Below are 12672 nucleotides of genomic sequence, written 5' to 3'. Positions count from 1 at the left end.
CTTCCAATCTTCCATGTACTTATTTACCAAGAACCTACTCTTAGAAGGTAGAACAATGTTCTCTCTAGCTTCCTTTATATTTTAGGTCAATCTAGCAAAGCTTTTATTTTATTAATTTAAAAAGTTTAGGTGGATTCTAACTTTTATTTGTTTCCACTAGAGAGATTTTCTATAACTCTAAAACTTTGTGTTGATAAATTTGCATAGGTCTTACTTGATCTAATACTTAGGGAAGGACTTTGGGTGTGTATAGGTCAGGTAACATGGATAGCGTTTGTCTAGTGATGACATGCACAACGTGGTCATTGTTTGGTGAGACACAGAGTAACACACAAGTATATATAAAATACACATATTTGGACTCTTTACTCTTAACTATAATTTTTATAGAAATTTTTGTCTTTTCAACTTGTTTCCAAGTCAATTAATTAGTCATCAAATTAATTATTATATATTTATATATAAATATATATTTTTAATTTATTTTTATATGTATTTTATATAATGACCGATGATGAGTTTGAAAAATTCTAATTTAAATTGATGATGATCAAACATTATTAATATAATTAATTACAAAATTATTAATTTAGTTTACATGTAATATTTGCTAAATTAATGATTTTGTTGATGCAGATTTTATAATGGGCCGAAAAAGAAAGAAAATGTTGCAAGTCCAAGTGTGAATTTTTATTCAGCCTTGGTTCAAAAATATTCAACTAAGTGTAGCTAAATTGTTATTCTTGTTATTGGGGCAAAATTGATCTAAATTAGCCCAAATTAAATTTAATGGAAAGATCCATTAACTTGTTCAAATTGATAAAAAGAGAGAAGGAGATCCATGCATACTTCCACAGAAGTCAAACTTACCTTTGGATGGATTTCAAGTATTGTTCTATTACACTTAATGCAGACATTGGAAAATAGAAAGAAAAAGTGAAGAAATGATGTGATAGCCTTAAGTGCACTACGCGCTCCTAGACTTGGATTTCGAAACAAATTAATTCATTTCACTCTCTTTCCTAGCTTCACTAAAAGCATTTTAAAATCTTCTCTCTTCTCTCTCTAATGTCTCTTCTCTTTTGGTCATATCACCGTAGCAACTATGGAAGCTATAGCAAGCTACCACAGAGAAGAAGAAGCACATCTCAAGACCATCATAATGATGGCAAGAAAAAGAAAACATAAAGTATGTAGTGGCTAAGATCTTCAACCATGAATGGTAAGATTTGGTGAAGAGATCTTGGCTTCTCCATACCCAAAAATGGATGAAGAAGATTTCGGTCAGTAGAGGAAGATCTTTGGTGGGATGGCTCGTCTCTGCTTTTGGGTTCACTCATCATAGAAGATAGCTAGGATGGCTACGTGAAGGAGGAAGCAAAAGTGGAGCAGGAGGAGTTGTCATCATCAAGTATGCATCAATGGCTAGAAGTTCATCTTGAAGTGCAAGGCAAGATAGATGGCTCGGATTGATGCTTATTGGTGACCAAGGAAGGATTAGAGGTAATTGCATGTTGGTCATTGCATTCAGTTACCTCTTTTCTCTCTCTGGCCGAACCGGTTTGCTTGAAGAAGAAGAAGTTTAGTTTGGTTTGTTTGGTTTCAACCGTGGAGGCTTCTCCCTATAAGTAAGGGTGAACAGCCAGGGCTTGAAGTAAGGAGTGAGAGTGCAAGGCACAGAGTTTTCAGAGCTACCTAAGCTAACAGATTTTTTTCTCCTTCAATGTATTCTGTTTTGTATTTTTCTGTTTAATTTTGCCATGTCTTGAGTCTCATGGAAAAAAGGCAAATAGTGAGGTTTGTATGAAAAAAGCCATAGAGCGAAAAAAGGTAGAGAGTGCAAAATTAAAAGAAAAAGGCATAAATGTCCTTAGAGGTCCTTTGTACATCTGTGTTGTGTTTCATGATTCTGTGGGAATCCCCTTGTAAGTTGGGTTAGCACTTTGCAGTTGAAAGCTTGGCAGTGACCAAGTCAAGTTCAGTTTGGGATTAGATTCTGGACTTGTCTCAGATAGGAAGGGTAGTTCCTAGAGAGAAATAGTGTTTGTAATCAAGAATGATTATAGTGAAATTTCATCATCTTTGTGATAGAGACTGAATGTAGGCTGCACTGCACTTAGTAGCTGAATCAGGATATATTTGAATGTAATTCTCTCTCTTTTCTACTCCATTTCTGTTTCTGCTGCACAGGAGATAAAACCGAAAAATATCTCGTGCCAACTAACGAGACAAAAAGAAAAAGTCTTGTGGTTAGGGACAAGACAAAAAGCAAAAAGTCTCCAGAAGCTATTACAAAGACTAGCAAATATTCTGAAGTGAAAAAGGAGTTAAGATTCAACCTCCCTTCTCTTAGCCACTGAAAATCATCAACTGATTTAGTTATCGAAAACATTAAGATAGTATTTGTTTTGAGGTACTGAGACAGAGATTGAGAGATTGAGACTCAGTATTGTATTTGTTAGTTCAGAGACTGTTACTAAAATTTCTGTCTTTGTCTCTAAAATTTCAGTATTTCAGTACCTCAAAAAAGTAGGGACATATGGGACTGGAATTTTTAGAGATGGAGACGGAAACTTTAATAACATTTTATACCTAAAATACTTTTATTTCAATTAATTAATTCCAATTTTACCCTTTGTGCAAATTAAATTAGAGTTTCATTTTTGTTTCAATTCCTGTCTTCCATTTTACACAAAAAAAATACTGAAATTTATTTCAATCCCTATCTCTTAGTTTCTGTCTCTCAATCTCAATTTGTCCGTCTCTGTCTCTCCACTAAACACTTCCTAAGATTTGTAATTTGTAAACATGACGTTATTGACTATTGAGTAATTTTTTACGGTGGTTTAACTGTGCAAGCATTATAGATCAAATTATTCCTTGTATCAATCAATGAAATTATAGGTTATCTCCGATACCAATAGTTCATTCCCATCTGCCGCTTGTTCTTGGCTAAAATATGTGAAGGCTTCCGAAACATTACGATACCCATTGCGCTTTCCCTCGTTGGTCGATCAAGAAATTTCTTTTTCATATTGTTTTTGTTTTTGGGTTTTAGACATGTTGTGGATTTTTTAAGAAGATGTGACGTTTATTTTTGGTTGATATGAGAAATTAAAAACTAGTCAGTTTGAATTCTTATAACAATTTAGTTTTAAGATGATCAAATTACCATGTCCAAAAAAATAACAAACTAGTACTACTACTACTATTATAAAGAAATTAATATAAATTAAAAAAAAAATCAAACATTACTTTAATACAGGATAATGAGATAGGAACCTATCAATTTTTTGTTTTTGGAGGTAAACTAATTTCTTTTGGTAAACAAAATCACAATTTCGGGAACTAAAAATTGTATTCAAATCTCGTTAAAATTCTTTGTTGAGCTAGTATGTTGATGCCTACAAGGCCAGAAAAATAAAATGAACGTTTTGAAGATGAACATACTTTCTCCTTTGTGAATCTGATCAACTCATATGCGGTGATGGGAAGTCAGATATTATTGGCAGCTTGTGCCTGCTTTGCCCCGACAGAGAAGAACTCTATGATGACTTCTAGTGGCATGCCCTTGGTTTCTGGGACTTTCAAGAAGACAAATACCCAGGCTATAGTGCACACAACCGCATAGATACCAAAAACACCTACAAGGCCTAAGGAGTTGAGCATAACTGGGAGAGAGTAGGTGACGATGATATCACAAATCCAGAAGGTAAGAGCGCATATGGCAATGCAGAGACCCCGAACTCGCGTGGGGAAGATCTCAGCGCAGAGGATATTTGGAATCGGTCCAAATCCCATGACAAAGCTGCAGAAGTACACAACCACGCTTGCTGTTGAGATTCCTGCATTCACGGCACTCCCCAAATCCACAAAACTCGCTAGCACTAATATCAGAAGAGATGCTATCAAGACCGGGATTGTGCTCAACAGCAAAGCCCTAAACCAATATTCAACAGTAACCTTATCATTTAATTTAAGCAAAACAAAAATGGACAAACCATATGAATACCATGTCGACATACCTTCTGCCCGATATATCCATGAGCCTCATGGCAACAGCTATACAAGGTAGCATCAACAAGGTTATCACAGTGCTAATAAGAAACGACGCAGAAGTGGAACTAAGGCCCAAGCTTGCAAGAAGATAACCAACTCCTGCCTGCTCAAGAATCTGAGGTGTGTAGTAGAGAACCCCATTTATACCAGAGAACTGCAATGTTCAAAGAGTAGTTAGATGCTTTTCACTTTTCATTACAAACACACAGTATAACTGGTTAGCCATGCATGTTCAAGGAGCGTCAAACTGCGCTGTTGAAGCATCAGTAAGCGTGATTTTGCTACAAAACAGTGTAATGTGTAATGCTGTCGCATCAAGGCAATAGAAAAATATAAATAAGTAAATAACGGCAGTGAGCACTGGAATGAAGTCATTACCTGCTGAAGAATTTGAAGCCCCACACCCACAATCAACGCCTGCTTCACTCCAGGTTCGCAAAGATCACTCCAACTAGGCCCATTTGCACCTGTTTCAGATGGATGAATCATAGCTGGTCCTACTGGCTGCTGATTCATAAGCTCTTTGTTGTAAAGGGCTTGCTGACTGACCAGAGCAGACGCATGAACAACCTCGCCATCTGTCAGCCCATCACCGCCACCTACAAGTGAAAGCTGAGACTCGCGCTTGGATCCAAGGGTCCCGTCTTGGTGTAAATAGACTCTCTGAAAACCACCCTGTTTTGACCCATCTGGCCCTTCTCTTTCAGAATACTTCCATGCCAGCTGCCAACCACCACCAATGGCTGTACTACCACCAACGGGTTCTCCAGCATTCCCCTGCAAATTACTGGCTTGCCTCATGCTTAATTGGCTACCATGGGCAGGAGCAGGTGCGTCCTTATCCATACCACTTGTTGGTTGACGTGAGATGAGTGGACTGTGCAAAGAGTCATCGGCATCACCAGCAGCAGCATTGGACACATCATCACCGTCTCTGGCAAGGCTTTCTTCTACATCCCAATCTTCGTTCCTAGGCTGATTTCCTCCAACATTAAACATACTTCCAAAGTTGGAAAAAAGGGTGTTTCCTGTTTCTGGGATGTTTTCATGGACACTACCAAAGAGCTTCACTAGAGGATCTACTAGAGCACTCTGATTTACTATGCTTCCCTTTCGAGATGCAAGGCCAATGGAACTTTGTCCAGATGCGGGTTTCGCAATCATGGATGGAGCTCGATCTGGCCCATACAATTTGATATGCTCTTTTCCGGCTGATGGATCCTCCACATCACTGAATTCATTGACTGGACCAATTACGTATTCCTCTATAGTCGTATCACCCCCCACTCCAAGACCCTCAACCAATAAAGCCATCTCACCTGCTCATGGACAAGGACAAGGAAGTTACCACCAAAATCGTGCATATATATAACCCTAAATAATACTACTCTGGAAATATGACAACTGAACGTCCAGCATCTGCCGGGATGAATGTAGAGTTTAAGTGACTATAAAACATCCTACCTGGCTTAGAAGGAGGAAGGAGATGTAAGGGTGATTTCAGAAATAATTCATAAAAGAAAAAAAAGAGGAAGAAAAGCAACAACCAACCGGTGACATCATCCCTGCCACGAAGCCGCTGCAGAACCTTCTTGGCCTCAAGCATCCGGCCTTTGGTGACAAGCCATCTTGGAGATTCGGGCAAGAAGAAGAGTGTGAGCATAAAATAAATGAGAGAGGGAATCCAAAGAACACCGAGCATGAGTCTCCAGCTTGGTGCCTTGGTAAGTGACATGGCAAAGACCATACAATAGGAGAGGAACATTCCGCTGGAGCCAGTGAACTGGGGAAGCGTGTTGAGCAGTCCACGAATCTCAGGTGGAGCAGTCTCGGATATGTAGAGAGGGACCAGGGTGACAGCCAAGCCAATGCCCAGGCCATCTATGAGCCTTGCAAAGAGGAGAATGTAAACATTTGGAGACCACAACATAACGAGAGAGCTCAAAAAATAAAAGAGTGAGGAGATTATCAACATAGGACGGCGGCCCAACATATCCGACACAGCTCCAGAGCATGTGGTCACCAGTGTCGCTCCAATCAGTGACATGGCCACGATTAGACCTTCTACCGTCGGCTCACTTTCCAATTTGAACTCCTTCTTTATGTACAAAAGTGATCCTACATGCATCAATCCGCGTCTCAATTTATCATTATTATTATTATTGCAAGAAGGGAAAGACAAGTTGAATTGAGCTCACCTGCAATGGTAGCATTATCCCATCCTTGTAGCATGTTACCGATAGCAGCAGCTATGGCAACAAGAACAGCTCCACTCATTTTTTTCACTTTAGTTGGTAATTAATCGATCAGCTTCTCAACGGAACTAACAGAAAGAGCAGATCAAAATAATAGTAATAGATAACTAGGTTGATGGATCAATATCAGAAACCAATTCGGGATGGGGTTAATGCTAAGGGGATGATGTATAAATGTATGTAAGCATATAGACAGATTAAGAACACGATAGTAACAGCATGAGCTCAAATGCTAAAAAGTATGAGCTCGCTCTTTTAATTCAATTATTATTATCATTAACTAATAACAAATAGTAATAGAAATCATAACAGTAATACTGAGTGGAGCAGAGCAGAGCATTTCCACACTAGTGCTTGTCCAATGAATAGTAGTATTAGCTATGGTATTCCTATTTGGCAGCAAGAAAGTAGAACTGGGAAAAAGTAATGAATTCTATCGGATGAGTCGCCCTGTTCTTTCTGCAACAGATGCTCTCCACCAGATACCTGCCCTTGTTACTCGCTTCTCAATCGGCATTCATTCAGTTATTAGCAATACGACAAAGATAGATCACATCACATTCGCGCTTCCCCTTCAAACGCAATTTGCTTTTTACAAAAATAGTAAGTAATAATAAAATAATAACGTCCAGAAAAGATTAAAAATTATATAAAATTATTTTATATCTTTTAATTATTGTTAAAATAATTAAAAAATTTTAGATATAATTAATTTATAATTATTAAATATTAAATTAAATAAAATAACTTTAGATTATTTTTTTTATAATTACTGTAAATAACAATTTAAAAAAAAGTTTATTTGCTTTATTTTAATTTAACTTTCCTTTTTCTTTTTTACAGTCTTCTTGAAAATGTTAAGAATATTTTATTGTATTATTGTTTATAGCATATATAAATTGCATTAAACATTTTTCTTTCGTTCATATCCTTTATCTAATTGTGTTAATTAAAGAATCATGTAGTCACCAAAAAAAAAAATTAAAGAATCATGTTAAATGTACTTATTTATTTTGTTTATCTAAAACTTATAGTCATGGTTTCTTTTTTTCTTTTGGTTACAAAAGTATACCTATTTTGTCATGATTGACATTAGTAGTTAATTTTTTTTCTTCATGATCACTTGATAAGTCCATGAATTGGAGTGATTACTTTTAACTTTGAAGATACTTATCATGCTCTCAATTAAGTGTTATTTATGAATTTTTTATTTTTTTTTAGATATTGTTCCCAAGTGAATAAGATTAGGTTGAGTGGGTGATCTAAGAAATAATACTATATTAAAACTAAGTGAACGGTGAACCTATATTTTTTTTGTGTCTATATTTTTGAAAAATATGAACTTTATAATATAGTCTAAAAAATAAGAATTAAATTAAAAAGAAGGAAGTGTTTTCAGAATAAATAAAAAGTTCATTCTTTTTAATTAATTTGTATATTATACATTAAAATATTTTTATTATAAATATCCAATAATAATTTACCATACAATTAATAAATTAGTACAAACATTATAATTTGCATTTCGAGCACCTAAGCATTCTCATATGTGATGGGGAAAAGTTCATCGGGATGACCGGATGGGATCAGTCTAGGTTGGTTGGGTTTTGTACTTTAGTTTTTCTTCTTTCATATCATCATTCTCTGTCGTCCGTAATAATCCCCGTTTGGGTTCTTTTTCTAATTTTTTTTTTTTTGTTTTGACTTATTTACTGTAAAATTATGAGCAGCTAAATTTGATAGAATTTTCATGGGACCCATCTTTAAATCTTTATATAATTACATATAAGGGAACAAATTACATATACAAAATAAATGTTTTCAACTTTATAAAAATATAATATGTTATTTATAGCCCTATATTTGTTATTAAATAGTTTAGGATTTACTATTTAGAGACGAGAGTTAAAAATATATGTTAATTAAATCACGTTATTTTATTTATATAATAAAAAATTTTAAATTTTGTAAAGTGCTTATAATAATTAAACAAATACATATAATAAAAATTTTAAATTTTTTTATCAAACTGCTTAATTATAATGATTATAAAATTTTTAGTTGTACTCATTATTTTACTTGTACTTGATGTAAGTTGTATAAACATAGCAAAAATCTTTTAAATTTATAAAAGTGCTTATAATAATTTTTTTTTGTGTTATTTGTAGTTTTTATTATTTATGCAGGCTTGTGCCTTAGAACAATTTATATAAGCATCTGTTATCTTAAATTATTTTGGGTTAGAATGATTTATGTTTTTTTTAATCTATAGTGTGCACACCTATTGTTAAATCATTATATATAGAAATGATTTACAAGAGACATATATATAATCGAGTTCAATTTAGGACAACTATATAATATTAAAGAAAAAATATTTTATCTAAGTGTTTTATCAAAATTTTTTAAAAAATTAATTTTAATATATATATATATATATATTTACTAAAGACAGAAAAACTAGAACACGCGACTTCTTAAATGAGTATGGAAAACTATGGCATTTGAGTTATAACTCATTGACTAATTTTAATATACTGTTAGTGTAAAATAATTTTACACGTATATTCAATTATGCAACAGTAGATAGTAAAAATAACTATTTTTCACACTAATTGCGTGAATAATTATCTAAAAGAACGGATGTGATTATACGATTATGTAAAATATTACACTATTAATAAATTAAAATTAAACTAATTTTCAAATTATAAAGATTTAATTAAAACATTAATAGAATTGTAAAAACAATAACATAATTAAGCTTATAATATACTAATTGCCATGAGCCAGTGGAATATAATATACTTATAGTTTATAATGATTTCAATATTTTAGAATAAAAATCTGTGAGAATAAGATAGTGAAATAACTTAATACTGTTATACATGACATAATACTGTGATACATGACAGTATATATCACATGGCTAACTGTATAAAATTGAAGGCTATTGCTATTTGGAATATATGTTCAATTTTAAAATTTTGATATTTTTTCTTAATTAGGACAACCATGGTTAAAAGTTAAAACATTCAAAAGAATGCCATTTCCATTAGAAAAGTAAAACGATAAATACAAGTCGAATAATGTTGTTATGATTTCACATTTTTTTGAATAAGGAGTTAAACACAAGTAAGTTATTTTTTTAATAATTATTATTTAAACAAAAAATAACCTGTTAGTATTTAGTAGTATTATGTCTTTAAATAAAAAATCAAATAATTTCTAAAAACCAAATTATCATTTGAAAACATATTAATATTTATGAATAAATTTTATTTAACTATTATAAAAAAATTTGATTATTCTTTTGATATTTATTTGATTGTAAAAAATAATTTTTTATCATTAATTATTTTATTAAATATAGAATACAACAATTTGTGTGTGCACATTGTTTTTTTAATAAGTTGTTGTCTTTTTTTAACTTAAATAAACTAAACAAAAAAAATAAAACAAATAAAACAAAATAACTACTTAAATATAGGGACAGTTTCGTATAAGACTACTCTTAAACTTCTCTCAAGGTGAAGGAACTCCACATGAGAAAGTTGTGATTTCATCGCCATCTTTGTCATAGTGTCTGCCACTGTATTTGTATATCTCATAATCAAACGAAAGTCAACACGCCAATTCTAATGTATGATATCTCTTATTTTCAGCACTAATGGATCAATAAATCCAAAATCATCTTGGTGATTAGTAACAAGATTAAACGCTTCCACAATCCACACAATTCGTCTCATAAATAACATCTCGTTGACTCACATCCCAAGCTAAGAGATATTCTTTCCAAATAGCAAATAATTTCCCTTGAAAATACTATTACTCTTAATCATTCCCAAATACTCCCTTTGTAAACTCTCATTACAATCTCTAATAACACAAGCAAAACCAACACTATCGTCCGAACTAGGATAATTAGCATCACAATTAATCTTAAAAGTACCAGTGGATGGGGATTCCAAGAACTATTTAGAGTAGAGGGAATGAACATATGCTGTAATTAAAACAATATTCCTAAACTCTTTTTCTTAAGTTAATGCCAGACAAAACACTTTTTTCGGAGACAAAGTTTCATGAGGATTAAAGATGTCATTATTCCTTGCTCGCCATATCCACCAAAGTCTCGAAAAAAAACTTGAACGGATACTCTCCGCTATGATACAAGAACCAGTTCTTCAAATCCAAAGGATGACAAGAAATATCCAATCTATATGCTATACAAGCTGAGTTTTTGGACAATTTCGAATACAATGTAAAACCGATTCTTGGCTAGAAAAATATCTTGAGCACCTATCGGATGATGACATCCCTCTTCTGAATTAAAAACTTACAGTAGGAAGAACCTCCTTAAAACACAGCCAAGCAAAAAATTTGTGCTTTTCTGGAACAAGCTGGCGCCAAAGCTAAAGCTAATTCTCCCGCTCCTCCCAACCAAACAGCTGCTTACACAACCACAAGTAACCATTACTTGAGTCATAGACTTTGGCAGCAGACCCAAACTAATACCAACTCACTTCCGAACCTGCTTGCACATTTAGATTGTAAGAGAAGATATTACGTTTTAAATTTTGAGATAAATGAGAATAAAGAGTATTCAAATGCCACCTACCAACCGAACAAATATCTTGTATCCGGAGATTCGAACAAAAAATGTCAATATAATCCATCTCATTAGATAACCGTCATTCTCTCCTCCAGTTAAAAAACAAAAAATTCTGGTTCAAATCTCCAATACGCCAAAAAAAACCTATCATTCAACACTTTTCAAGCCTTGCAAAGACTCCTCCAAATAGGAGAGTCATTGTTCTTAGGGCAACTAAAATAGTCATATAAAGATTATCGATATTTGGCATCCAACAATTGGACCCATAACTTGTTTGACTGCTGAAAAAAAGTCCAAACTAGCTTCCTAAGAAGAGCAATATTCACACAATAAAGATCTCTAATTCCCAAACATCCATATTTTTTTGGAGTAACTAATAGCTTCCAACTAACAAGATTCAATTCTCTTCTATCAACTTATCATTTCCAAAGAAAATTCTTCATCATAAATTCCAATTTACTAATGATTCATTTGGAAAAAATAGAGACATGCATCTGGTATGTAAGAATAGCAGCTGCAACAGAATTAACTAAGTAGAGTCTACCAACCCGATTGAGTAAACTCTCTTTCCACCTTGCTAGTCTACTCTAAATCTTATACAGGACACCATTGAAAGCTGAACGAGTCACCTTAGAATGGCTAAGGGTAACTCCAAGATACTTGCCCAAGTCCTGAACAATTCTGATAGAGTATACCTCAGTGAAAACCTCTTTCTTTGTTGCAGAGATATTCTTGGAGCAAAGCGTTAGACTTTTTTCACATTAATCTTCATCCCAGATGCTTTACAAAAAGTCTTTAAAATTAACATCACATTTTGCACTTATTTCTTTGTAATTTTACAGAATAGAAACAAGTCATCTGCAAACATTAAATGGGATATTTTTGGTCTCCTTTTAAAAACAGCAACTGGCTCCCACAAACTTAAATTAATCTGATGAAAAAATAAAACATGTCAATTTCTTCATATATAACACAAAAAAATAGAGTGACATAGAATCTCTTTGTCTAAGACTCCAACTAAAAATAATATTATTCAGACTATTCTCATTCTAAAGGATAAGTTATTGTTTTTAAAGACTAATATAAATACATCACAAATTTTAAAAATTAATCAAAATTAGATTAACGTCATTTTGATCATAACTGGGTGAGGTTCACCTATTTTTTTCCACTCCCAAAAATAAAAAATATTTTAATATTTAATATCATTTAATTTGTTTTTTAAATAAACTTTAAATTTATTTGAAAAAAAGTGTTATAACCAAATTAATATTAAAAATATATAAATTAGACGCTTTGGTTTGAATAAATTTTTGTTATTTTAGAAATTTTAAAAAATTAAGATAGATTAGTCCGAACATATAAAAAACTAGTGTATCTTATAATAATATTTTTTAATTAAATATTTTATAATAAATTTATGATTTTGTTAGGAAAATAGTTATTTTAGACTATAATTAGCTAACAAAATGATAAGTAAACAGAGATTAAAGATTTGAGTTGTTATTATAAATAAAAGAGAAAATTATTAACTGATTATTGGTTGAAAAATATTAGTTTCTACTTATTTATTTATTTATTAAGGACTTATTTTTTTAACGTATATATTAAAAATTTTGTTAAAAAGAACGAAAGAATTAATCTATCTCAGAAGAAAAATTATCTAAATTTTTATTAAAAATTTATTAAAAATTAAAGTATTCTACCTAAAAATTATAAATTTCAACTTTTATTTAAAAAAAATTC

General features: G+C 32.4%; 1 protein-coding gene across 1 annotated transcript; it reads right to left on the bottom strand.

Moving 5' to 3' along the window:
- Nucleotides 1-3235: 3235 nt before the first annotated feature.
- Nucleotides 3236-6478, bottom strand: LOC112765251 (monosaccharide-sensing protein 2). The gene is made up of 5 exons (XM_025811167.3): nucleotides 6258-6478; nucleotides 5611-6177; nucleotides 4438-5378; nucleotides 4026-4213; nucleotides 3236-3940 (listed from the first exon to the last, which is right to left on the bottom strand). The coding sequence occupies exons 1-5, from the start codon at nucleotides 6334-6336 to the stop codon at nucleotides 3496-3498; spliced, it is 2220 nt and encodes a 739-aa protein (XP_025666952.1). The 5' UTR covers nucleotides 6337-6478; the 3' UTR covers nucleotides 3236-3495.
- Nucleotides 6479-12672: the final 6194 nt, after the last annotated feature.

The sequence above is a fragment of the Arachis hypogaea genome, chromosome 17 (assembly GCF_003086295.3).
Source record: "Arachis hypogaea cultivar Tifrunner chromosome 17, arahy.Tifrunner.gnm2.J5K5, whole genome shotgun sequence".
NCBI lineage: Eukaryota > Viridiplantae > Streptophyta > Magnoliopsida > Fabales > Fabaceae > Arachis > Arachis hypogaea.
This window is presented reverse-complemented; position numbering and strand designations above follow the sequence as displayed.

Coding starts and splice junctions, on each gene's coding strand:
- LOC112765251 (XM_025811167.3), bottom strand. CDS start 6,336: ATGAGTGGAGCTGTTCTTGTTGCCATAGCTGCTGCTATCGGTAACATG. Junction 4,214..4,437: donor GGCTTCAAATTCTTCAGCAG/GTAATGACTTCA, acceptor TGAACATTGCAG/TTCTCTGGTATAAATGGGGT. Junction 3,941..4,025: donor ATGGATATATCGGGCAGAAG/GTATGTCGACAT, acceptor ATATTGGTTTAG/GGCTTTGCTGTTGAGCACAA.